Source organism: Eumetopias jubatus, unplaced genomic scaffold (assembly GCF_037043125.1).
Source record: "Eumetopias jubatus isolate StellerSeaLion01/CBP00866 unplaced genomic scaffold, mEumJub1_p1.0 scaffold_10, whole genome shotgun sequence".
Classification (NCBI taxonomy): domain Eukaryota; kingdom Metazoa; phylum Chordata; class Mammalia; order Carnivora; family Otariidae; genus Eumetopias; species Eumetopias jubatus.
The window spans coordinates 87,628,668-87,656,116 of record NW_028274816.1 but is presented as its reverse complement, the minus strand read 5'-3'; the positions used below and the strand labels follow the sequence as shown (position 1 = coordinate 87,656,116).

The window sequence follows — 27,449 nt, the reverse complement described above, 5'->3', positions numbered from 1 at the left end:
AAGTGGGCTGGCTCCCTCCCCTTCTCCGAGGACTCCCAGCCCTGTTGAGGTTGGAGTGATGTAGAGGGAAGAGGCCCCAGTGGGGCCCCCGGGCGTGGCGGAAGGTAGAGTCCAATAACCTAGAACTCTGGGAAGGGAACTGTGGACAATCAGGTGGTTGGGTGGGAGTTTCCAGAGAGACCTGGGGCTCTCAAATCTGTGTGCTGTATGACCAGGTCCAGTGTGTGGCAGGGGATTTAGTCCAATATAATCGCCTCAATATTTCTTCCTTCCCCCCAATAACCATATTAGCTCAATAAACACTATCATTTGGTGAGTAAGAGCCGTGGAGTCAGGCAGAGTGGCTGGACCCCTTATTAGCCATGTGGTCCTGGGCAGGGGACTCAGAGCAACTCTAAGTATGAGATTCCTCCAAAGTAGAATGGTGATGTTATTGTCCACCTCAGAGGGCAAATGCAAGAACGGAACCAGATAATGCACGTAGTCATTACTCAATAAATGATTTTTTAAATGCAGGTGTGGCTTCTGAACAAATCCCCTAGGTCCCCTCCCCTCAACCAGACTGGGAATCTGGAGCCACCCCTGGTGAGGCCCATGCGGACGGGCCTCCAGGCGGGGCCCCTTACTGCACACCCTCCCTCTGTCCCCCGCAGCTGCCGGGACCATGGAGATCGTGTACGTGTACGTCAAGAAGCGAAGTGAGTTCGGGAAGCAATGCAACTTCTCCGACCGCCAGGCGGAGCTGAATATCGACATCCCGCCCAACCCCGAGCTGGCTGAGCAGTTTGTGGAGCGGAACCCCGTGGACACGGGCATCCAGTGCTCCACTAGCATGTCAGAACACGAGGTGGGGCCCTGCCCTGGGGCACTGGGCCGGTGGAGGTGTAGTTGGGCAGGGGGCCAGCCAGGGTGGTAAGGAGGACAGGGTGACTCCATCTGGGTGACCAGTGGCCAGTTAGAGTGGCCCAGTGCAGATGTTGGAAGTATGAGGGCAGAATGGCCCCATGACCCACCATGGTGCCCAGGGACAGGAAAAGACCCCGAACCAGCCATTCCCCAGGCCAGGTGAATGTGACTCAGGATGTTCTCTCTCCCCTGGGCTCTGGTCTTACCCCCTAAGACTCTTACTAGAGTCGTCTGAGGCATGTGGTGCAGTTGGGAGAGGTAAACTGAGGGAGTGGGGATTCGGATCTACAGGCACCTGTCCCGCTTCTGAAAAGGAAAGCGTGCCACAGAAAGTCCTGGTCAAAGGGGCCTCCATGATAGGAGAGCGGAGCTTCATGTTGCAGTTCAAGCTCCCTGCCTGTCTAAAGCGGGTGGGTGAGCCGCCTCGATTATGCCAGGCGCCGCTGAGAGAAAACTAGTTTGAAGGAGAGAAGCCACTTGGTCATGTCCCAAATCAACCCAGTGAAAATCACAATTGTTTGGCCAAAAACACTTCGTGGGTGGTTCCACTAACTCACGGTTCAAACGCACTGAGTTCGTTGCTCTCCCAGACCTGATTGCTGTCACAGGGACCCGGGTGATGCTGTCCACGGAGTAGCCAACTAAACAGGATGGCCTTAGGGTCTCCACCCCGTGAAGACTTGTTGCTTTTGTGAGCCCTGGCTTAGAGAGGAAAGAAAGGGAGTGACTGCTTACTGGGTTTGGGGTCTCCATGTGGGGTGCTGAGAAAGTTCTAGAACGAGATGGCGGCAATGGTGGTACAACATCGGGGAGGTCCTTAATGCCACAGAATCGTACACTTTTAAATGGTTAAAATAGTAAATTTTATATGTATTTTACCACAATTTTTAAAATGGGGGTGGGAATAGAAAGGAGGCAAAGTGACAAGTTTAAGGGATAAACTACATCTGTATCTACCATCCTCCCTGCCACAGAGAAGGGGCAGAGCCATCCCCACGTTTACATCATTTCCACGTTTCAATACCCATGACGTTGTTAATGGTAAAGCAGAGCAGGCTCATTTGCTTCTTTTTCTTTGGGACCGCACAGAACAGATGGGTGGACTCCTCTGGTTATTAGGGTTTAGATAGAGTCAAAACTAGATTTCCCATGGCCAGCGGCATCGGCCGCAAAGCGGCTAGCCCGGTAGGGCAGCACTTCCATAGCTACCAGTGACCATCTGAGGACCAGAATGTTCCTTGCTGGAACCTGACAGAATTATGGCTTTGGCCAGAAGCACCTCATCGGTTCTTCCCTGTGTGTTCGGGGCCCCGGAGGGGCAGGGGGCCCGCGATCCTGGTTGGCAGAAATGGCCTCATGTTTACACCTGGGGCAGGCATGTTCTCACCCACGGCTCTTTGTTCAGGCCAACACGGAGCGGTTTGAGATGGAGACCCGGGGGATTAACCATGTTGAGGGCGGCTGGCCCAAGGATGTGAATCCCCTGGAACTGGAGCAGACGATCCGGTTCCGGAAGAAGGTGGAGAAGGACGAGAACTACATCAACGCCATCATGCAGCTCGGCTCGGTGAGGCTTCGTTCAGCCCCAGCCATCCTTCGGGCTCCCCGCCTGCACGTGAAGCCCTGGGTGTGCCTGGCCCTGTGCTCGGCTCCTGTGGCTACTCGGGCAAGAGCACTGACTACCTTCAGGAACCTTCTATCTGGGAGCCGGCAAACCCAGTCCATAACAGCAGACCAAAGGGGAAGACGGGAGGGTACAAGTGCTAGGCAGGCTTTAGGAGGACTCTGACAAGTGCTCCCCTTGAGCAAAGAGGACCCCAAAGAACCCTCCCAGCAACCACCTGCCAATAGGGATCATTCATTCATTCAGCACATTTGGACTGAGCTGCTAGCCTCTGCCAGGCACAGCAGAGATTGCAAAAATTCACATACATCCCGCCCCAAAGAGTTTATAATCCACTGGAGGTCAAAGACAAATACAGAGATAGCTCCCTATAAAGTAGAAAGACATGCTGTAAGATGAGGGATGACTTGCTATTTTGCTCCATAAAGAGGGAGACTTGATTTCCTGTTGAAGGGATCAGGGAAGGCTTCCTGGAAAAGGAAGCCCTTGAGCTTGGGCTTTTCCTTGTTGGACATCTGGAAAAATGGGGAGGGCCCTCTGGGTGGCAGAACCAGAAGATGGGTGCTATATATGGAGTGATTACTGGTTCTGTTTGACTGGAGCGGTGTTTCTTCACCTTTTTTTTTTTTTCATTGTTGTCCCTCAATGAGCCTTTTTAGACATTTTTCCCTAATTGCCTCCCCATGACATATATATATATATATATATATATATATATATGTATGTATGTATGTGCTTTATACATAAAAAGTAATATTATTTTACCCCTCAAAATCAATTTTCATCCCCTTGGAGGTGAAGGTGCCCCCATGGAGAATGCATGGGCTGGAAGGATGGGAGAGACCACTGGATATGTCTTGTCCCTCCCAGACTCCATCTCAGTCCTGGTCAGGCTACAGGGACCTCCCTAAGAACTCCTGATGTGTCCTCCTCAGATCATGGAGCACTGCATCAAGCAGAATAATGCCATTGACATCTACCAGGAGTATTTTGATGATGAGGATGTGGTGGAGGTGACAGAGGAGGCCCCTTCAGCTAAAACCATCAATGTTTTCAGGTACCTCTCCAGCTAGGCAGTTGTCTGGCCGATCTCTGTCACCCCTGTGGGTGGGTGCTTCCAAAGGTCACTCCTGGCCGATCACCCCATGCCGTGGGTACAATGCCCTCTGTGCTCCGAACTTGGTAAGGAGCAGAGCAATAGAACACCCGGCAGCCAACTGGTCCTTACCTTGGGGGTGGTCTGGTTGATGGAAGAGGAGGACAGACTCGAGGGAAAGACTAAGGGAATTTGTGAAGCTGTGTGAAAGCTAGGTCGATTCATGCAGGGCAGAATGAGTACAAAGTATGGGCATCCGTGACCCAGCAGCACTGTGGGCAAACGGGACCCTCTTCCCACACTCACGGGAGTGTACCTGGCAATAACCTCCAGGACAGCAGTTTGACAATAGGACTTTCTCCCATAGATACATGTGTATGTGGAATCACTGTGTGTGTAGACATTCACTACAGCAGGGCATGGGCTAGCCAAAGACCGGAAGCAAGATAAATCCATCGGGAGGGCACTGCTTCTAGCAATTCTGGTAGGCCCACACAGTGGAATACCACGCAGCCATCAGAATGAAGGAGGAGACAGCCCCTTCTGGGACAAGATTTACTTTGTGAAACCAAACCACAATAAACAAGTGCAGAACAATATGTAGGATAGCACTATTTTTTGTCTAAAAATAATATATATATGTACCTATGATTTTGGAAGTGGTTAGCCTCAAATGCCAACTCTGGGGGAGTCACTGTGCTACCATGACCCACTGAGGGTCCTGGGAAGTACTTGACCCCCGTCCCAGCACAACTAGGAAGGACCCTTTTGTGATCCAGGGCTGAGTCGCAGTGCGCAGAGCAGGGCCAAGGGCTTCGAGGAGAAGGGACCAGGTTGGGGTGGGGGGGCTGCCCTCCCTGCTGAGTCTGATCTTCCGTAGGGATACCTTAGCAGGATGATGGGTTAGACATCATCCTGTCTAACCTCTACGTTTGACAGATGAGGGGACTGACCCCAGGGAGGGGATGGTGCTCAGGACCCAGAGTGGGTGGGCGACCCAACCAAGGATGGGACTCTGGTCTTCTGGATCCCAGCCTGCACTCTTCTCACTCTAACAGTGCTCCCAGGGGAGTGAAGTGGAAGAATCAGGGGGTGAGAAAGTTACGTGGCTTCCCACTTTCCTGCATTCCTTCTGATTACTTCAAGGACAAAGTTACAGTTTGGGCCTTTTCTACTTCTTGCTCATTCCCCTTCCTTTCCTCTTTTTTTTTAAATTAAGAGTTTATTTTTCATAGCAGTTTGAGGCCCACAGAGAAACTGATTAGAAAGTACAGAGAGTTCCCACACGCCCCCTCCACCCCACACCCCCACAGCTTCCCCACCATCAACACCCTGGCCCAGGGTGGGGCCTTTGTCATACCGTCGTGAGCCTGCCTTCTGATACCGCACCATAACCTGGGAGGCTTACAGACAACAGAAGTTTCTTTCTCACAATTCTGGAGGCCGGAAGTCCCAGCTCAGGGTGGCTGGGTTCTGCGTCCAGTGAAGACCCACTTCCTGGTTCGCAGGCAGCCATTTTCTCACTGTGAACTCACATAGCCGAAGGGGTGAGGGAGCTCTCAAGAGCCCTCTATCAGGCGCTAATCCCGTTCTGAATGGCTCAGAACCGAATCACCTCCCACAGCCACCCCCTAATACCATCACATTGGAGATGAGATTTCAGCGTATGAATCTGGGGGACACAACAGTCAGCCTGTAGCACTCCCAAATCCATAATTTACATTGGGGCTCACTCCCTGTGTTGTACACTCCGTGGGTTTTGACAAATGTATCCTACAGAATAGTTTCACTGCCCTCAAAGTCCCATGCTCCTTTTCATCCCTCCCTACCCCCAAGCCCTCGGCCAACGCTTGGTCTCTTTACTGTCTCCCTGCTTTTGCCTTTTCCAGAATGTCACATAGTTGGATTCATACAGTATGTGGCCTTTTACAGACCGGTTTCCTTCACTTAATGATGTGCATTGCGTTTCCACCCTGTCTTTCCGTGGCTCGATAGCTCCTTTCTTTTTAAAGCTGAATAATATTCCCATGTCTGGATGGACCCCAGCTTATTTATCCATTCACCTGCTGAAGGATGTCTTGGTTGGTTCCAAGTCTGGGCGATTATGAACAAAGCTGCTGGAAACATTCATGGGCAATATTTTGTGTGGACAAGAGTTTGCAATTCTTTTGGGCAAATGCCAAGGAGCAGGATTTCTGGAATTCTCCTCTTTCCCTTTTATTTCAGTAGCAATGGGAAATCAGGCCTCAGGCTCAAAACTTTCAGCAAATGAAAATATCAGACTGGAATTTAATACTTTTTATTTCCATGGGTATAGTGTTTATCATTGCCTTCTGTTTATGGCTGGCGAGAGTGGATTTTTGATTAAGGGAGTCCTCTACACTTTGTTCTTAAAATAAATTTCTCTGTGGGGTATCTGGGTAGCTCAGTTGGTTGAGCGTCCAACTTTTGGTTTTGGCTCAGGTCGTGATCTCAGGGTCTCAAGATCAAGCCCTGTGTTGGGCTCTGCACTGAGCCTGGAGTCTGCTTAAGATTCTCTCTCTCTCTCCCTCTCCCCTGTCCCCTGCTCTCTCTCTCTCTCTCTCTAAAAAGAAAGAAAAAAAGTTTTCATAAAAAAATAATTGAGCAAATAAGGGGTGAAGAGGTGTGGGGAGCCTTCCACTCCATTCCAGTCTTCTACCCTCTTGCTCTCCGGTAAAGGGATCCCCAGGAGATCAAGCGGTCAGCCACGCACCTCTCCTGGCACCCTGATGGCAACAGGAAGTTGGCGGTGGCATATTCTTGCTTGGATTTTCAACGGGCGCCTGAGGGCATGAGCCACGAATCGTACATCTGGGACCTGGGTGAGGAGCAGAGCGGTCCGGGTGGCCGGGAAAGCTGAGGGGGCAGGGGAGAGGCTTGCAGAGCACAGGAGTGGAAGGTAGAAGCCAAAGGCGGGGGGACTTTCACAGGGCTGGTCCCTCATAGGGAGGGACCAGGGACCCCAGGAAGCCGCTCATCCCTTCCCTGTCTGGGTTCAGGCACAGCCAAACGGGAGCCATATCAGAAGCAAGAAATTCCCTTCACTTCCAGATCCTTGATCAGGGCATTCAAGACCAGACCCCACCAAATCCCAGTTCAGACAGACTCACCGCTCTCCCACCTTCCCTGGCATCTGTCCTTCCCCCATGGCCTGGAGGCACAGTGTGTCCACTTGGGAGCACAGACCCTTATTGACAGAAGCACTCACTCTAAGAGCGCGAGCCTGGCAGGGGCCGGCGATGGGGGTCTGTGTGCTGTCAGATGTCCCTTCACTGTCACCAGTGTGAAAATAAACGTTAGCCATTACGAGGAGGTGTATGTGCCAAGCTCAGAACTGAGCACATGATGCTCTTGAGCAGCCCAACAAATGCTTACAGCAACCCTGGGGGGTGGACTCCATCATTAGCCCCCCTGTACAGACAAAGAAACTGGCTTGGGGAAGTCAGGGAGAGTTGGCTTTATGTAAAAACCTTGTGGTCTAACCTGGTTTCCTACCAAACCCGAAAAACGGACACACACACACACACACACACACACACACACACACACACACACCTTCCTGATTACCAGAAATAAAACCACTAGAAGAGCCCCTAGGGTAAAGAGTGCCAGATTCTGGTCACCAGGGCCTAGAGGTTGCAGCCTGGAGAAAGACAGGAGGGACTTCCAGGCTTCCCCCCAGCCCCCGACCCCAGCCACTTCCCACCTCCTACCTCTAGAAGGGTTAAACTGTTTGACCCTGTCCTTTGCTTTCTAGACCCAGTGGGACGATTTTTTGTTTGTTTGTTTTATAGAAAACCCCAACAGGCCTGAAATTGTCCTGAAGCCATCTTCTTCTCTTGTCACCTTGGAGTACAACCCCAAAGATTCCCACGTGCTTCTGGGAGGCTGCTACAACGGGCAGCTGGGTAAGGAGGGGGGCCTGGGGCTTCAGCGGGAGCCAGCCCAGCCCCTGTCGCTGTCCACCAGGCCCACATGCCTGCCCGGGCCTCCCGCGGGGCACAAAGGAAGGTGGGGACTTCCCACAGCGGATGAACTCCAGACATCCGGGCAAGTTGGATTTTGCTGATAGCTCAGCTGTGTCTCCAGTTCTAATAGTTCAAGTCAGTCTGAAACCAGTTCAGAATAAAAAGTTTTAAGAAAATTAGAGGTCAAGTATAAAGTCAAGGAGCATTTACTGCCCTCCTGCCTCCAGCTGGGATAGAGTAGCTGGGGGCAAAAGGGTAATGAAACCCGTGAGGAGCTCCGTCTCAGGAGAGGCAGGTGGAGACTCCTGCACAGAGATGAATGTGAGTGATTCCCGCCATGCACAGTGAGGGGGGACGTGTTCCCTCGTCCTTTGATGATCAGGAGCCTTTGGTACTAATTCTTTCAGTGTTTAGTAGAATTCACCAGGGAGGCCATCTGGTCCTTCCCTATTGGAAGTTAAAAATTGCTAATGCAACCTCTTTTTTTAAAAAAATTATTTATTTATTTAGAGAGCACGAGCTGGGATAGGGGCAGAGGGTGAGGGAGAGAGAGAATCTCAAGCAGACTCTGCACTGAGCACAGGGCCAACCCAGGGCTCGATCTCTCGACCCTGAGATCATGACCCGAGCCGAAATCAAGAGTCGGAGGCTCAGTCGGCTGAGCCACCCAAGTGCCCCTCTAATGCAACCTCTTTATTTGTTCTAGATTGCTTCATGCTTTCTATGTCTTCTTGAGTCAGTTTTGGTAGTTCCGTTCCCCTCTCTTTCTGTTTCTCAGACAGATCATCTCGATGACCTACCTCCAGCTCAGGGGGTCTTCTGCCTGCTCAAGTATGTTGTTGAGCCCCTGCACTGAATTTTCATTTCGGTGAACATATTTTTCAACTCCAGAATTTCTATTTTGTTCTTCCTTTTAAAAAGAATTCCTGTCTCTTGGGGCACCTGCGTGGCTCAGTCAGTGAAGTGTCCAACTCTTGATTTCAGCTCAGGTCATGATCTCAGGGTCGTGGGATCGAGCCCCACATTAGGCTTCATGCCGAGCGTGGAGTCTTCTTGGATTCTCTCTCTCCCTCTGCCCCTCCCCTTCTCATGCTCTCTCTCTCTGATAATAATAATAATAATAATTCCTGTCTCCTTATTGATATTTTTTATTTAACAAGATATCACTCTCATACTTTACTTCTTTAGATATGGTTTCCTGTAGTTCTTTGAACATCTTTAATATCAGTGATGTAAAGATCTTTGTCCAGTAAGGCCAACAGCTGGGCTTCCTTGGGGTCAGTCTCTGTTTATTGCCTTTTTGCCTGTTTATAGGCCATATTTTCTCATTTCTTTGTGTATCTTGTAACTTTTTTTGTTGGAAATTGCTCTCTTTACATAATATAAAGTGACAGCTTTGGAAATCAGACACTTATACTTGCACAGGGTTTGTTTTCATTGCTATTTGTTGGAGTGGTTCATTTCTTCACTGAATTTCCTGAACCAATTCTGTGAAGTCTGTACTCTATCGTGTGTGGCTGCCACAGTCTCTGCCTGGTTCGCTTAGTGGCTGGACAGGGATTTCCTTAAGCACCTGCAGCCAACCAGTCTTTCCTGACAACTCATGGGTGCCTGTTTGAGCATGCCTGTGACACTCAACCAGGCAGCTGTCAGCCCCACCTGAGCCTCGGCACAGAGCCTCGGGGTCAGCCAGAGGCAGGGGCTTAGGACCTCCTCTATTCTTTCCTGAGCGGGTGCACGGCTCTGGGCAAGCACACAGTCCCACCCAGGCAGGTGGAATATGTCAGAGATTTTCAAAGCCCCGATGGATGTCTTGTTCTCCAGGTTTGCCTTTTAAGCGTTGTGGTTAGTTTGCAATTTGCCCACCTGTTACCCACCACTTCAGGAAGATGCAGTTAATCAGTTGCCTGTAATTATCATCATTTTCAAGAGTTGCCTCCATAATAAGACTTTTTTTTCACTTGGCAAGCTCCAAGTCAGGTCGAATACAGACAACTTGCAGGGGAACCATCAAACAGGTCAGATAGTCACCATTCTTTGGACAAGAGACTCTGAATGAGCTCCAGCCACATTACCCCTCCTGTGGCTGCCAGGCTGCAGGTTTTCACCAGGAAGACAAAATGTTACTTTTTTTTTTTTTTTTTTTTGTTCTTTGAGGCTGCCATGGGACTCGGAGAGTGTGGGGTCTTACTTAACTAAGGCAAGTTAAAAAAGCCACAAAACTCACTGTCCTTACTAACATTCAGCTTTCTCCTGAACACTCTCTGGATGACGGCAAGCTTTTGGCTAATTTGTTCTGAAAAAGCTGACTGACGATTGTTGCTGGTTTTCTCATTGCTTTTATGGAGGAGATTTTCAGAGGTCCTTAGTCTGCTGATTTTGCTGATGGAACACCTAGAAAACTGGTTTTTGCATCCCTGGGGAGCCTGGAAGGAAGCTGCCCACATGGGCCCTGCCCGCCCTCACCTCCGGCCCCCAAGCAGCAGACACTCAGCCTCCATGGCTGCACCCCAGGCCTGACTTGACCTTGGGCCTGAAAAGGGCCCCCTACCCTCCTACCTTCACATGTTCTCATCCTTCCCCTTCTTCCTCCCAGAGTAGGAGCCGGATGGCAGGGAAACTTCTTAGACACTCTTCTGAGGCCTCTGACCCCCTCTCTCAGACCTGCCGCCTCCTCCCCGGGAACAGACACGGGTTCCCACAAGTCTCCTGCCAAATTACCTGGTGCCAGGACTCTAGAAGATGAGCGGAGCCACTGTGCATAATTTATTCAGGAGCCTTGCCTTCCTCATTATTCATAACCCCTTTCAGGGCTTTTCACACCAGATGAGAGCAGCTCTGGGGCTCGGCTGCTGGGGGAGCCCCCCTCCCGAGCGCTGCTCTGCCCAGGCGGAGCAAGCTTAGCTAAGAAAGCCCATATCTGGGCCAGGCCAGCCCAGGGGCAAATGCTTTGGACTTTGATTCCCGAAATCAAAACACGGATCATGTTTTTTGTTGCTTTCCTAGAAATAGCTCTGTGTAAGAGAGTGGGTCCTTGCTGCACACTTGTGGCAAAGTGAGAGCGAAATCTGTCAATACAGGAACTAGAGAAGCTTTCTTTTGAGGCTTTCTTGGTAAAGCAGCAGAGCTGAAGCCCCAGTAATGGGTGTAAGTAAAGGGTCTGTGAGCTGCATTCCCATCTCCCAGCGGGGACAGCCAAGGTGCAGGGGATAAAAGGGAAGTTTGTGTAGCAGGAGAGATTTGCCTCAGTGTTCTTACTTTCAGGAGCCTTTCTCTGGGGTGGAGACATTCTTCTCTCTGACTGGCCCACCACCCCCATCCTAGGCTCATCCTCAGTCCGTGCTCCTTCTCACTCCTTCCAGGAAGCTTGCCCTGACCACCCCCACGTGTCCCTCACCAGAGCAGTCCCAGCACGAGCTCTGCTTGCCCGTCCCCCTTCCTGCCTCTCAGGGACAGGGACGGTCTTACTCCCAGAGGCTTTCCGAGGGTCTAGTGTGGTGCTCAACACATGGTAGAGGCTCAACAGAAATGAGTGAAGCTTGCACTCTGGGAGTCTTCCCACAGAGATTGTGTGGGAACTTCAGGGGTCAGTAGGAAACTCAGGCAGGTTGGGACCGAGCCCTGATTCTAAAAAACCACACACCTGCTAAACCTAGAGAAGCAACATCCCTCCGTCGCCTGCTCCCTGCACCAAGGAAGGGAGCCTGGGCTTCCGTTCACCTTTCCCTTATTTTCCCCCCTGCTAGCCTGTTGGGACACCCGCAAGGGCAGCCTGGTGGCGGAGCTGTCCACCATTGAGTTCAGCCATCGAGACCCTGTGTATGGTTCCATCTGGCTGCAATCGAAGACAGGCACTGAGTGCTTCTCGGCATCCACAGATGGGCAGGTACCGGCCAGCCACTGTGGAGGGCAGGGTTGTGGGGAGCAGTGACACTTCCCTGGTTCCCCTTCAGAATCCCCGGGGGGAAGGTTTCCTTTTTGCATTTTATTTTAAAATTGAAGAGTAGGTAATACGTGCACATGGAACAAAATCCAAAAGGTACACAAAGGCAGACAGGGAAACATCTTCCTCCCACATCTGCCCACAAGCCTCCCAGCCCCACTCCCCATAGGTGCCCACCTGCATCAGCTTCTTACGGCTGCCTTCAGGGATAGTCTCCATATACAGGAGCAAATACATCTGTCTTCTTCACTCCCTTTCTGCACACCTTACACATAGGTAAATATCTGCACTTGATATTTTTCATTTAGTATATCCTGAAGATGGTTTCATATTTCACAAAACACTGCCCTGTGCCTGTCAAGAACTGCATTAGGGGGGCGCCTGGGTGGCTCAGTCGGTTAAGCGTCCGACTCTTGATCTTAGTTCAGGTCTTGATCTCAGGGTCATGAGTTTGAGCCCTGCGTGGGGCTCCACACTGGGCATGGAGCCTACTTAAAAAAAAAAAAAACTGCATTGGGTAAGCCATAATTTACTTAAATGGATTTCAATATGTTGTCATTCTAAGAATAATGTTGCAAGCAGTGTATTTGTATATAGGTTTTTGCACACGTGTGGAGGCACACCTGTAGCATACAGTGGGATTTCTGGATCAAAGCGTATGGGGCATATACAACATTGCTCTATATTGCCATATTGTGGGGAGGCTTTAAGAGTTCAGATTCCAGAGCCCACATTTGGCGATTTTGATGCAGTAGGTCTGAAGTGAGGCCCCAGCATCTGGATTTTATGAAGCTTGCCCATAACCCTAGTGATCAGCCAGGTTTGAGACTGTGGCCAGCACAGTGGTTCTCCAAAGTGTGTTTGTCGTGCAGGTCACTGGGCACCTCTAACAACCCACCCCTTTCCAGTGATTGGCCCCAGGAAGGTGGTGGGGGTAGGGAAGGCAAAAGCCAGGAGAATCGAAGGACCTCTGGTCTCACAGTTGCCCCGTCCTGCCATCAGGTCATGTGGTGGGATATCCGAAAGATGAGCGAACCCACCGAGGTGGTGATCCTGGACATTACCAGAAAGGAGCAGTTGGAGAGCGCCTTGGGGGCCATCTCCCTGGAGTTCGAGTCTACTTTGGTGAGTGTCCCCGGCTCTCCCTTCGCCGGCTTTCCATCGCTGGGGCAGCCAGAGCCGAGGGCAGGGCAGGCCAGGACTACAGTGTGCACCAGGCAGCTCCATGGAGGGCCAGCCCCACTGCGGTCCTCCTGGCCGTCTGTGGTCTTTCCAAGGACTCTCCAGCAGGGGGCAGCAGAGCCGCTTGCGGAAAGAAGCTTCGCCATCTCCTTCCCACAGTCACTGCTTGGCTAGTGGCTGCGCTGAGCAGAAGGCAAGCTTTTGCAGAGGACGGGATTCCAGAAAGGCCCCATTCTGTGGGCAGAGCCCTGCTCAGGACCAACATGGAGAGGCCAGGCTCTGTCCCTGCCTCGTGTGGGTCGCTTCCACTTTCTGAAGGGCAGGAAGAGATGTTGGAGAAGAAAATGAGGTCAGAGGAGGCTCCTTGGAAAACCCAGAGCATAAGCACAATCACAGCATTTAGTGACGGGAAGGAACAGTAAAGAAATATTGAAGCTGAGCAGTAATGTGAATGTGCCAGAGGACGGAAGCTTCTAGAAGCAGCAAATGAAGACAACCCCCCCCCACCCCCCGAAAGCAAGAAAACAACTTTCCCAGATGACTCTTGCCTTGGGCTGGTTCCTGGTTTATGTCTCGCTGAAGCCCAGGCCTGGCTTCTCTCCCACCCAACCCCCACCCCGCCCCCGGGGATTATCCCTCGTTTGCTTTCAGGTCATGTGACATCATTCCCGGGCCCTTGGGAGGTGGAGGTGCCCTGGCCTCACCCCTGCGCTGGGAGTCCTCACTGAAGGCTGGGGAACCAATGCTGTTGACGTGAGGTAGAAGACAAGTTAACTGACCCTCGGCCCTGGGCGTGGTAGTCAGGGTGGAGAGGACGCAGAGAAGCATTCTGTCCTGAAATCAGAGATGACTAGGGCAGGTGCTGGAGGTGGTGACCATGCCGCCACTAGTCCCCGGCTCTCCCACACCCGTGACTGAGCGCAGCCTGTGCGCCAGACACTAGTAACCGTCTTGCGTGATGAGCTCGCGTAATCACACACGACCGTCTTGTGAGGTGATGTTATTATCCCTACTTCCCAGATAAACACATGAATCTTAGTGTGGTAAGTCGTGTTCTCTAGAACACGGGGCGACCGGGGCTCACACCCAGGACTCCGACTCCAGGCCCAGGCTCGCCAGGCCAACCCCACCAAGGTGTCTGAGGCTGGAGGAGGCTGGAGGCATGGCGGGCCCTCCGGATCTGAGTATTTCTGCCCGTTACTAGCTTGCAGGAGCCCTGCAGTTTATTTCATTACTCACCCACTCTTCTGGGCCTTTCAAGCTGTGTCTCTTCACTTTCTTTTGACCCCCAACCTGGAGTCCAGTTGTTTCTTTTCTTTTTTTTTTTTTAAAGATTTTATGTATTTATTTTTTTATTTGAGAGAGAGAGAGAGAGAGTGCGTGCATGTGCACGTGAGTGGAGGAAGAAGCAAAGGGAGAGGGAGAGAGAGAATCTCAAGCAGACTCCCCGCTGAGCGTGGAGCCCCATGCAGGGCTCGATCTCATGACCCTGAGATCATGACCTGAGCCGAAATCAAGAGTCGGACACTTAACTGACTGAGCCCCCTGGGTACCCCTGTGCTTCTTTTGTAAAGCCATGGATTTCTTTCCTTTCTAAAGCCAAGTGATATTCCACTGTATGTACAGAGGACATTTTGTGCATCCCTCCAATGTCACTGGGGTTGGGACACTTGAGTTGCTTTTACTTCTTCGCTGCTGTGAATAAAGGTGCCATGAACAGGGGTGTACAGCACGGCCCAGTTTTGCGGGAAGTGGCTGGAGGCTGGGTGAGGGGCTTTCTAGACTCATGCTTTACACTATTCTTTCAGTCATGCACTTTATCTGTAAACAGATATTCAGGATCTTTATGGCTAAATGTCTAGTGGACACAATGGTGCTACATGAAGAGGTGTTCATCATGAGGCTGCTGCTGAGTCTCTCCAGGGACTAGAAGAGTCAAGAAGGCTTCATTAAGATGGGGCCCTTGAGCAGGTTCTAGAGGCGGGTGGGGTCTGATGAAGCCAGGAAGGGCGGGGCAGCTCCTTAGGAAGGGCTGGGGAACAGCCTGAGCGGAGGCTTAAACCAAAGGCCCTCCCAGCACCTTCCGGACCCCTCCGCCCTGGCCCCAGAAAGCTGCTCGCCGTGACAGTGAAGCCCTGAGCTGATGGCGCTTTCATGGCACCTTCCACTCCTGTGTCACCCCCTCCACAGCCAACCAAGTTCATGGTGGGCACCGAGCAGGGCATTGTCATCTCTTGCAACCGCAAGGCCAAGACGTCAGCCGAGAAGATCGTGTGCACCTTCCCAGGCCACCATGGGCCCATCTATGCCCTGCAGAGAAATCCGTTCTACCCGAAGAACTTCCTGACCGTCGGTGACTGGACTGCCCGCATCTGGTCCGAGGACAGCCGGGAGTCGTCCATCATGTGGACCAAGTAAGAGGGAGGGTGGGAGGGACAGAGGGGACCAGCCCGGGAGTGCCCTGAGCCTCCATGTGTCCACCCATAAAATGGAGAGAACACCCCTCCACACCCACCTGAGCCTGTGCTAGGAGCCGCCTAATCCAGCCACTTCACGAAGGAATGTGCTTCAAACAGCCTGGGCTGGTAAGAATAACAGGCTTGAGTTAATTTTCATGACCTTGGGACAACCCTACAAGGAGGTAGCATTGCGCCTCTTGTCCCTCATTGTGTGTGTCAGGGGACAGGGCCACGAGGAAGCAAAGCCACTTGCTCCTGCTCCCTCAGCTCGTAAGGAGCTGAGGTGGGGTTTGCACCCAGGAAGCTTGGATTAAGAACCCGGGCACCTCAGCAGGACGGCTTGGCGGGTCTCCTCTCCTGTGAGGGTGGACATGTAGGAGCACAGAGGGACAGAGCTGTGAGCTCTGTCGCTGGATCAGAGAAGCTTGTGGACTCACCCAGTCTGCCCAGAGGAGAGCCCAAGGGGGTGCCATGAGACAGACCCTCAGCGTGGTCCCACTGCCCCTGGGTGAGCCAGGGAGAGCCACATCCATAGATATGTCGCAATGCAGGCAGAGCCAAGAGAACAGAGCAGAGGCATGAGGTGGGGGGACAGGTGCCCCCTCAGTCTTCATGTGTGTGGATCTGGGGTTCCTTTCCAGCTCACGCAGTCACAGGTCCTGCAGTCTTGGAGCCACTATGGACCCGAACGGGCATCTTCTCTTCCAGTGGTTCCCAAATCTGGGTGCATCAGGATCTCCTGGGAGGAGTTGTTTGTTTTTTGTTTTTGTTTTTTGTTTTTTAATCCAGACTCCAGGGCTGCTGTTTTAGATCTTGCATTTAACCCAGGAATGGGCATGTTAAGGATTTCCCCGGGGGCTTTATGATTCAGCCTGTCTTTACTTTTGGAGCAGAAATCTGGTCCAATCTCCCTATTCTACAGGGTGGAGAGGGAGGCCCAGAGGGTAGCGCTTTGTTCCAGGTCCCATGGTGACTTAGAGGGCTCCACACCACCTACCCAGGTTCTGACTCTTTTGTCATATATATATATATATATATGTATATATATATTCAACCATTTTATCGAGGTGTCATTGACAGGGAAAAGGCTGTACATACTTAATGCATACAGCTCTATGAGTTTGGGGATAAGTTACACCTGTGAAACCATGACCACCATCAAAGCTATAAACATACCCATCACCTCTCCCCTACCCCCTTTATTATAATTATTCTTGGGGGAGGGGTTAAGAACACTTAACATGAGATCTACCCTCTCAGCAAATTTTACTCTTTGGTACAGTTTTGTTAGCTAGAGCCCCTACTAGATTGTACTAGGTCTCCAGAACTTATTTATCTTGCATAAATGAAAGTGTGAGGAGCTGTCCCCTTGTGTGTGTGGTTTTGTTTTTCTTTTTTTAAATCTCACTGTGCTTTTGATTTGCATTTCCCTGATAATGAGAGATGGTGAGCACCTTTTCATGAACCCATTGGTCATCTGTATGTCTTCTTTGGAGAATTATCTTTTCAAGCCCATTGCCCATTTTTTAATTGGGTTATTTGGGTTTTTTCCTATTAAGTTTTTTGGTATGAGTTCCTTATATATTTGGGGTATTAACCCTGTATCGCATATATGATTTGCAAATATTTTCTCCCATTCCATAAGTTGCTTTGTCATTTTTTTGGCTTTCCTGTGCAGAAGCTCTTTACGTTGATAATGCCCCACTTGCTAATTTTTGCTTTTGTTGCTTGTGCTTCTGAAGTTATATCCAAGAAATGGCTGCCAAAGCCAATGTCAAGGAGCTTTTCCCCTCTATTTCTTTCTAGGAATTTTATGATTTCATGTCTTATGTTTAAGTCTTTAACTCATTTTGAGTTGATATTTTCATATGGTGGAAGATAAGGGTCTGATTTCATTCCTCACGGCAGAAATCTTCGAAAATCTAGATCCCACCAAGTAGGAAGTATAGCACTCTTCCAATGTCAATACTAGGAAGGTTTCTGGGCACACTTCCTCTGACTCCTTTTAGTGAGTCCCATGGCTGGAGGACTGGGCCCAGATCCAGCGACATGGACCTGTTCCCTGGAGCCTGCTGTGGGAAAACACCAGGGGCCAGCCCCTCAGAAGGACCAGAGCCTTTCTTTTTTTTTTTTAAGATGTATTTATTTATTTATTTATTTGAGAGAGCGTGCAAGCCGGGGGAGGGGCAGAGGGAGCGGGAGACAAGCAGACTCCCTGCTGAACGCAGGGTCCAACATGGGGCTCGATCCCAGTATCCTGAGATCATAACCTGAGCCGAAATCAAGAGTTGGATGCTTAACCAACTGAGCCACCCAGGCCCCCAGGACCCAGAGCATTTAAAATGCAGACCGTGGGGCGCCTGGTGGCTCAGTCGGTGAAGCGTCTGCCTTCGGCTCGGGTCGTGATCCCAGGGTCCTGGGATCAAGCCCCACATTGGGGTCTCTGCTCCGCGGGAAGCCTGCTTCTCCCTCTCCCACTCCCCCTGCTTGTGTTCCCTCTCTCACTGTGTCTCTCTCTGTCAAATAAATAAGTAAAAAATAATAATAAAATAAAATGCAGACCGTGAACTGCTGGTAAGCAAGTTGGCATGGCTAAAAGTCAGACACAAGAAAGAACTTCCTGCCCAGCAATGAGATGCTGGAGTCCAGCGGGCCTGGATGAGCAGAGCCGTGGCTCAGCGGCTTCTCTGTCCTTCCCAACCACAGTGGTCCTTGACCAGTGACCCCGCGGTGCCCCACAGGTACCACATGGCTTACCTCACCGACGGCGCCTGGAGCCCAGCGAGGCCGGCGGTTTTCTTCACCACCAAAATGGATGGGACCCTGGACATCTGGGACTTTGTGTTCAAGCAGTGTGACCCTGCCCTCAGCCTGAAGGTCATATATATCCCCCTCCCCACGCATCCTGGCCCTCAGGGTCTGGTGGCCCAGCAGAATCACCTGGGGGGAATTTAGAAAGAAAAGAGAAGCAGAAAGCCTGGTCTCTCCTCCCGCCAGACCTACTCCTTCGGCAGCCCTGGCGTGGGTTTCTGGCAGCTGACCCTTCCAGCCTAAGCTAATGTCATATTTGCATGGCTGGAGCCTAGCCCTGCTGGCTTGGGCCATGCAAGGGCATGGAGTTTGGGACACAGCAGGATGGCCGGGGGGCTGGACTGAGGGGGTGGAGGGTGGGGGATGGATTGAGGGGGTGGAAGATGAACGAAGGGGGCAAAGGGTGTCGACAGCCAATCTCAGAGTGTGACCTTCATTTTATGGGTCAGGGGAGTCACTGAGGGTGTTTGAACACAGAGCTTGGCGAAGCGCCCCCCTCCCTGGGGGCCAGATCATCAACAAGTCTCTCCTCCCCAACCGGGTCTGCCCGGCCCCTCCAACAGGTGTGTGATGAGGCCCTGTTCTGCCTCCGGGTGCAGGACAACGGGTGTTTCATCGCCTGCGGTTCTCAGCTGGGGACCACCACGCTGCTGGAGGTCTCCAATGGGCTGTGCACGCTCCAGAGGAACGAGAAGAACACAGCTTCTTCGGTAAGTGCCCGGGGCTGCCCGGCCCGGGGCAGAAGCACGCTAGCCAGAGAAAAACGTCAGGCCCTCCCTCTCGCCTCCTGGGAAATGCATGGACTTTTGGGGAGGTGGCGTGGTGTCCCCCAAATGAGCAGGTAAGTGGGGTCAGGAGTGTCTGAACCCACCTTGGCTTACCCACGCGGTGGTGCAGCTGTCTTGGGTGAGGTGTCACCCCCCGGGGCTTGTCGCGGTCAAAGTGGTTTGATAGGTCAGTTTGTCTGGCTTCACAGATGACATCTCTTTGCAGCAGACCCTGTCAAACAAAGGCTCAGAGATGCCATTAGAGAAGACAGAGGGAAGGCAGGGATCCTGGGGAAGGGGGCTGGGAGGCCGAGATCCGTCCCTACACCCCCCCCGCCCCGCCCCCCCCCGGCGGACCCCGGCTGCATCTCCCCAGCACCGTGGGCACACTGGGGAACTGAAGGCCTGGCGCTGAGGCCCTGGGCCAGCCCCCTGGCTCTGCTGGGACTGTGGGCCGGCCCCCGAGCAGGTGCACCCCTGGGCCCAGGGCCCCACGGTGCGCAGCCGTACGGACGTTCTTCAGGCTGTCGTCTATGTTCTGGGAACCCCTCGGAACTAGATGACTTGGCAGCTCCGCTCCTGCCTCCTGACCTCGATGTCCAGCCCTCCTTTCTTGCCGTTAGCACTGAGAACAGACCCCTCTGGGGCTGCACTGAGCAAGGAGACATCAGCTCGGCCCCGTGCTGGGAGCCGGCCGCCGGCCACCGCCCTCCTGCCACAGCCTCCCTGTCCCCGTGTGCCCCAGATATTTGAGCGGGAGACCCGGCGGGAGAAGATTCTGGAGGCCAGGCACCGGGAGATGCGGCTGAAGGAGAAGGGCAAGGTGGAGGGCAAGGATGATGACCAGAGGGAGGAGGAGACCACCCTCAACCTTGAGGAGCTGGTCAGCAAGGCCGAGGAGGAGTTCTTCGACATCATCTTCTCGGAGCTGAGGAAGAAGGAGGTGGAAGCCATGAAGATGAAGCCGAAGCCTGTAGGGCCCCAAGCAGGGGGCACCGGGTGGGGAGGGGGAGTCGGGGGGCGGGGAAGCCCCAGGCCTGGGTTCTTCCTGCTCGCTGACCTCCTGGGTGACCTCGGGCAAGTGGCCTCAGCAGGTGGACCTTAACTTGTCCACCCAGCAAGTGGGAGGAGTGACTCCCTTCCTCCTGAGGAGCCTTAAGTCTCCAGGGGGACTGCCCCGCTTTCGAGAATTGGGTGGCGGGCTCCTGGGTGCCGACGGAGCGGACGGGCTGGCGGGAGACAGGCCAGCCCATGGAGGGGGTAAACTTGTCCCATCTCATGAGCTCTCCCCGCTCCGTCTCGCTCCACTGGGGCTGGGGCCCGGCTGTGACGTCTGCCGCTTCTTTTGCATTCAGAAGCGCTTGCATATGAGAGGCTTTGTTCTCACACTGTCCGTGTGGCAAGGCGGGGGCACAGACCTCCCTCCACTTACGGCCAAGGCGAGACTGGAGTCCCAGCTTTCGGACCCTCCCGGCCTCCAGAAGGCAGTGCTGACAATGGCCACTTTCTGTGGCGCAATGCACCTGGCAGACAGCGGGCTTGGTGCTGGGGGTCCTGAAAGGTGCTCCTCCCGCTGCTCGGACACCGCACTTGGAGAAGCTGGGCCTCAGAAGGCAGTGCGGTGCACAGAACAACCTCGCTTCTGCCTGCCTTTCTCTTAAGTTTTCTGCAGCTGGCCCGAAATTCTGGGTTCGGGGCTGAGAAAGCAGTGTGTGGTCCTTACGCCCATGATTTCTAATCCGGGTCCTACAGACCTGCAAGGAATCAGGTCCCCTGTGAGGGGACCAAAGAGACTCAGGAGGAGCTAGCCCAAGGTCACCCGGGAAGCAAAGCGACAGAAGTAGGACTGGTACCCGAGTCTGTCAGATGCCCTAGGCCACGCCCGCCATCCGCACCCGCTGGCTCTGAGCACCCACTGGCTCTGAGCACCCACTAGATCCTCGAGGCCACGGAGCTGGTAGCGGTCTCCTGAGTACCTGGCAACCCAGGCCCCCACCAGCGGGCTGCTTTGGCCTCAGGGGATTAACTTCCCAGGGTGCAGGGGAGGCCTGCCCCCCGTCAATGATTCTGCACTGTTTCTGCAGAAACATCAGGATCTGGAGACAGATGAGGAAGTGGAAGGAGAAGACCCAGGGGAGGAGGAAGGTGACCATGCTGAGACTCCGACCTAGAAGGGTCAGGTCGGCCTTGCCCCCAGACCCACTTGCTCTGCGCCTCTGTTTCCCACCTCCTGGTACAGCGCTGGCTTCCCAAGTGGGCGCTGAGCTCCTCCCTTAAAGTGTCAGCAGAGGTAGGGCGGGGCGAGCAGAGGGTCCCTGACCCGACCCGATGCCCCACAAAGGGCTGGCCCCCACTGACTCACTGAGCCCAGTCCCAAGGGATCCACTGGAGGGAGGGAAGGGGCAGGGCTCATGCCCCCGCTGGGAACCCCTCCTCTCAGCCAGCCGAGCACACCCCACCATTCAGCTGGCCCTGTGTGTTCCCCTGGGTTCAGCTTCCCCAGGGCTCTTCGGGCAATCATTTCCCTGCAAAGCCTGCAGAGCCTCCAACCGGACTTGCCTCAGCCGTGGCGGGGCCTCAGAAAGACCGGTGCGTGGGGAGAGGGGCTTCTCCTTCTCCCATCCTGACCCTCCCCTCCAGTCCGTCGACTTCTAAAATGTCTCTGGGCAAACCCCCACCCCGACCTCCAGGCACGTTTACCTCTGAGAGGAGATGCACAGACAAGGTTGATTATTCTTGTACGCCTGCAAGCTTTCTGCTCTCTTAATTCTTACAAAATTAAATTAATAATAATGGTGCTAACACTGAGTGTTTATGGTACATCCTGTGCCGAGAGCTTTCTGTGTTATCTAATTCTTTGTGCAGAATCCCTGGAAGGTTTGGTCTCCGATCGTCCCTACTCTCCAGAGGAACAGTCGGATTCCGGGAGAAGTGTGGGGACTGGCCTGGGTCACAGAGCTAGCTCAGGGCAGAGCGGGGACAGGAGTCTAGACAGCTCCGTCTCCACCCAGCACAGCGGGCACCTGCAGGGCCCGTGGGGACACCAGGAACTGTGGTGCAGCAGAGCACTCTGTGACCATTACCAGAGATGTCTGTAGCCAGGAGGGCACCCCAGAGCCAGCTTTGCACCCGAAGTCCCCCAACCACCATTCATTCTGTGGGTGTCGGATGGTGCTAACAGCGACCCAAAGTGCCCTTTAAAAAATTGCCTGTGTTAAGAATCTTACTGGGGAGGGACGCAGGGCCAGCCACCCTTTGTGACCAAAGGAAAAACAAACATTAAGTTGCCACTGTGGCCAGACCCTGATAGAATAATCCTCGTGGGACATATTTATCGAATGCCTGATCTTCGCAACAGCCCCAGAAGGAGCGCTGTCCCCATCTTCAGTGCCCAAGTCACCGATGCACCAGGTGAGGCACAGAGAGAGGGAGCGATGCCTGAGTCCCAGGAAGAGCCATCCGAGCAGAGGGCGCCCACATGCCTCGTGTCTCGCTCTGTACCGTCTCCTGTGACAGGTGACTCACTGTGTGAGGACACGGGAAGCCCGGAGAGCAGTGGTTTCAACTGGGGGTGATCTTGCCCCCGACAGGACATTTGGCAATGTCTGGGCACGTTTCGGACTGACGTAAGTGGTGGAGGGGTGCGCCTGGCTTCCGGTGGGTAGACAGAGGCCAGGGATGTTTTCCAACATCCTACTGTGCACAGGACAGGCCTCACTGCAGAGAATGATCCGGCCCAAATATCAATAGTGCTGAGTTTGAGAAACCCTAACTTAGAGAAAAAAAAATTTATCCAAATGAAATGTCCGGGGAGAAAGTCACAACTCCCTGTCACATCAGCCCAGGCACACTGCCGACCCCTTGATGAGTGGCTGGGACAATGAGCTCCAAGGGAGAACATTCTTTTATGTAATAGGATTTGGGCCTTTGGCATGTGCTTGCAAAGGTGGACCACCTCCTGGGGCCTAAACACACCTTAGCTGTGGGTACAGAGAGCACCCCGAGGCAGCGATGGTATTTGGGGGGTGGGCATGGCTGAGGACAGGACAGCCACCAACATCACTGGGCAGAGGGCAGTGGGAACTTTGTGGAGGTGATGCCCAGCCCTGCCCGTCCTCACGGCCATGAACTTCACCTCCTCATAAACCAGCCTCACCCAGAACCCATTGCTTAGTCTCTTGCAAGGGGAGCAACACGAAACCACGAAGCATCACTGGACAACCAGAGGCTGCTGGAAAAACCCACCTCCATGGGCACGGAATGCAAAACGTCGATGACGGGCCCGGGTGCAGAAAGTGAGGAAGGGCGGCCAGACCCCGGGGTCCACAGCACAGTGAAGTCCCTCCCGTCAGTGCACACCTGTGCTCCTTCTCTGGGTCCTGTTCTGCTCAGCTGATGTGATTGATAGATATGCCGCTTAGCTGATGATGCTCTGGCCTGCAGCTGTGACAGCCAAGCAGGCTACAGGGGACGTCACTGTCCCACATTCACTTCTGGCTACCATGGGGTATGATGGACCCCCTCACCCTTCATTAGAGGCCCCTGGGGTGACATTGATTGTCAGGCGAGGCAAAGGTGACTACTGGTCACCCCCAGGGTCAGACCAGCACCCCCTTTGGCTCTTCCCTGGCTCTCAGAACCAGAGGCCCAGGAGCTGGCACCTCCATGTGCTAAGGGCCTACGTGATGGAAACAACACGGTGGACAGAGGCAGGGCTCTGTGGAGCTTCACCAGCAGGCGCAAAGGGCTGGGCTCCGAGGTCTGCACCCAGCACCGTGCTGGGTACCAACCACAGAGTGGCGAGCAAGCCGATGCCGACTCTGCTCTCCGGGAGCCTGTATGTCCACGGGAGAGACAAGAGCAGACAGATACACAGGGAAATATAGAAACACGGTTGCACAGAGTGACATCTTCCGGGAAGTACAGGGTGCTCTGAGGGGGATGAGAGCAGGAAGGGCTGCTTAAGAGGAAAATCCTCAGTGGATGCCTTGTTTCCCAGGGGCCCTTTCATTTCCCCTCCTGAGCTAGAAGTAGCCACGGCCCTTCACAAGCAGGGGCGGACTTCGGTCCCTTGGGCCCCAGAAGGTCACAGGGCTTTAGAAAGCGCTCAGGGCTCATCGAAACCAGTGGATTCCAGCTGCGGGAGGGTTTGGAGGGAGGAGGAGAATGTCACAGATCTCTGATTGAAAATACCGTTGCTTCAAGAGACAGTCAACAAAACCAAAAGACAACCGACAGAATGGGAGAAGATATTTGCAAATGACATATCAAATAAAGGGCTAGTGTCCAAAATCTATAAAGAACTTATCAAACTCAACACCCAAAGAACAAATAATCCAATCAAAAAATGGGCAGAAGACATGAACAGACATTTTTCCAAAGAAGACATCCAAATGGCCAACAGACACAGGAAAAAGTGCTCAACATCTCTCGGCATCAGGGAAATCCAAATCAAAACCTCCATGAGATACCACCTCACACCCATCAGAATGGCTAAAATTAACAAGTCAGGAAACGACAGAGGTTGGCGGGGATGTGGAGAAAGGGGAACCTTCCTACACTGTTAGTGGGAATGCAAGCTGGTGCAACCACTCTGGAAACCAGTATGGAGGTTCCTCAAACAGTTAAAAATAGAGCTACCATACGATCCAGCAATTGCACTACTGGGTATTTACCCCAAAGATACAAATGTAGGGAACCGAAGGGGTACGTGCACCCCAATGTTTAGAGCAGCAATGTCCACAATAGCCAAACTGTGGAAAGAGCCAAGATGTCCATCGAGAGATGAATGGATAAAGAAGAGGTGGTATATATACCCAATGGAGTATTATGCAGCCGTCAAAAGGAATGAGATCATGCCATTTGCAACGACGTGGATGGAACTGGAGGGTGTTCTGCTGAGTGAAATAAGTCAATCAGAGAAAGACATGTATCATATGACCTCACTGATATGAGGAATTCTTAATCTCAGGAAACAAACTGAGGGTTGCTGGAGTGGTGGGGGGTGGGAGGGAGGGGGTGGCTGGGTGATAGACACTGGGGAGGGTATGTGCTACGGTGGGCGCTGTGAATTGTGCAAGACTGTTGAATCACAGATCTGTACCTCTGAAACACATGACGCAATATATGTTAAGAAAAAAAAAGAAGAAGAAGATAGCAGGAGGGGAAGAATGAAGGGGAGTAAATCAGAGGGGGAGACGAACCATGAGAGACGATGGACTCTGAAAAACAAACTGAGGGTTCTAGAGGGGAGGGGTGTGGAGGGATGGGTTAGCCTGGTGATGGGTATTAAAGAGGGCACGTTCTGTGTGGAGCACTGGGTGTTATGCACAAACAGTGAATCACGGAACACTACATCAAAAACCAATGATGTAGTGTATGGTGATTAACATAACAATAAAAATTTAAAGAAAATACCGTTGCTTTGTGGAAATAATGGCCATGGATGACATCACCATTCAAGAGAGCAGCAATGGCCCCCTCAGAGGGGAGCTTTTGCCCACTGGAAGCTTCAGGTATATGAATGAAGATCTCAAGAGCTCAGAAAAGCCAGAAAAGGGGGAAAGGACGTATAAGATGAGTTTTGAAGAAGCCATTTGTCTGTGCTGCCAGCCGGACAAGTAAGTGAAGGACAGACCTCCGGCACGGACAGACGAGAACAAAGCCAGGGACGATTGAAGGGAGCAGCCCATCCAGAAGGCTGTCCAAGATTGAGCACGGCCAGAACAGGGGTGGGACGAGCGGACGGGCCAAAGATGAGTCAGGGAAGGGCCAGGACTCCAGGCGAAGGGGCATGCTCCGTGTGGAAGGCCTTGGGGAGCCATGGTGGGATCTCAAGTGAGGTAATGACGCCAATCTATCTTTTAGAACAATGATGGTGGATTGGAAGGTAGAGAGACCATGCAGGCTGCTATGGCCATCCAGAGGGGACACTGGGAGGCCCCAGCCTGTGGGCAGTGGCAGAGGGGATGCAGAGGAGGGACGAAGCAACGGGAGTGGATAAGTGATCAGGTTAGGGCAATACCTAGTGTGTGGAGGGTACGTACTGAGCTCTCACCAAGAGCCTGGCCTCTGTCCTCGTGGAGATTCCTCTGATGGGTCTTTAAGGGCATAAGTCGGAGTTTAGTGGAGGAGAAGAGGGGTCGGATGTGGAGGACAAACAGAAATTTGACAGAGTTGGAAAGGGTGCACTGGGCAGAGGGACCCCTGTGTGCAAAGTAGGACCCAGCACCAACGTGTGTTTGGGAACAAACAAGAAGTCAGTGCAGGTGGGAACCTGCATGTGTGGAGCGGATCAGGGAGATGAGGCTGGGAGCAGGAGGGAGGAGGTGTGGAGAGAGAGGTAGTTGTATTTGCTTATGCATCAGAGATGCACCTCCTCAAAGTGGGTAAGACGGCGGGCAGGGGGCGCAGCAGGGGACCGTGTGCTGCTCAGGTGAGGAGAGGTAAAAGCAGGAGCCAGGGGTGTGGACGGAGAGGAGAAACACCTGCAGAAGCGGAGCCCCCAGGATCTGAATAGAGACGATGAGGGGAAAGGGGGCGTGCATGGTGGCTTAGCGGAAACACAGAAGGCAAGCGGAGGACTCAGTTTGAGAACAGAGAAAACGTTGTGACGAGTCTCTAAGTAAGATGGGCTGTGGCCTCCTGCTCAGAAGCTTCTCCTATTTTTATACCTCCATGAGCCATCCTGGGTGGGGTTCATGCACGTGAAGGAACAGAAAAGAAAGAAAAAAGAGCTATAGGCCAAATGACTGGCGGTCTCCTGTGGCTGATCCAAATAGATTAGATTCAGGGTCTGGTACGCAAGCCAGGAGGGTGGTTTCTATCCGCAGAAAGCATCTTCAGACTTAACCTGATTCTCGCTGCAGCATGCCCATTTGCAAGCCAGCCAGCCTTGGTGTGCAGCCTCGAGGGCAGCCTGGGCTAGAAAACAGGACAAAACCTTAGGGGACCGCCCCCCTGCCCCGGCCCCGATGCAGAAGTGTTTGGTTTCCACCAAGCTTCACTTGGTTTATCTATGTATCCAAACCAAGGCCATGGGTGGCTTCCTGCCACTGTTTATTAATAACCACACCTAACACTAGCTCCTCAGGGGCAGCCGGGGAAGCCAGTCCCAGGCTGGCATCATGCTCTGCCCCTGGATGTGTGCCAGGCTGTCTGAGCCAGCCCTGGGGGAATGAACGGCTGGCTCTTCTTTACCCAGCTCCTTCCATGGGAAGAGATCCCCCGTGTGCTTCCCTCTCGAAGTCCTTGCAGGGGGCCTACCTGGCTCAGCTCCCCCCCCCCCCCCCCGGCCCCGTCCGCCCCCACTGGCGGGTGCAGGAGAAGATAAGGAGGACAGACTGTCAGGACCAGGAGGTGCTCCACCACCACCATGGGGAAACCAAGGCCCAGAGCAGGGACCGGAAACACTGGCTCTTGGTGGTTCAGCAAGTTGGATGCACCCTCGAGCTCTGAGCCCTGTTTTCCTAGGGCCTCCTGAGGCCAGGAATCCATCCACTGTGCTCCTCCAGTGTGTAACTGCTGTCAGGCTCCCCAGCAGTATAGACCGCTGCGTTCAACCTGCACTTTCCGGCACGGGGCTGTGGCTCTTTCAGCAAGCAGGGAGCCAGCAGGGCACACAGACCCAACCGTCTTGACCTAGTTCTGGTTTACCTATAAGGCCTTGTTTG

The 27,449-nt window shown here is 53.1% G+C and overlaps 1 protein-coding gene across 1 annotated transcript; it reads left to right on the top strand.

The window, feature by feature from the left end:
* The first annotated feature begins 664 nt into the window (after positions 1–664).
* DNAI2 (dynein axonemal intermediate chain 2) lies at positions 665–20,948 on the top strand. Its single transcript, XM_028112876.2, has 12 exons — positions 665–847; positions 2,312–2,473; positions 3,466–3,587; positions 6,327–6,469; positions 7,442–7,555; positions 11,362–11,501; positions 12,561–12,683; positions 14,931–15,154; positions 17,941–18,076; positions 18,574–18,720; positions 19,523–19,750; positions 20,871–20,948. Exons 1-12 carry the CDS (start codon positions 665–667, stop codon positions 20,946–20,948), a joined length of 1,800 nt encoding a protein of 599 aa, XP_027968677.1.
* Positions 20,949–27,449: the final 6,501 nt, after the last annotated feature.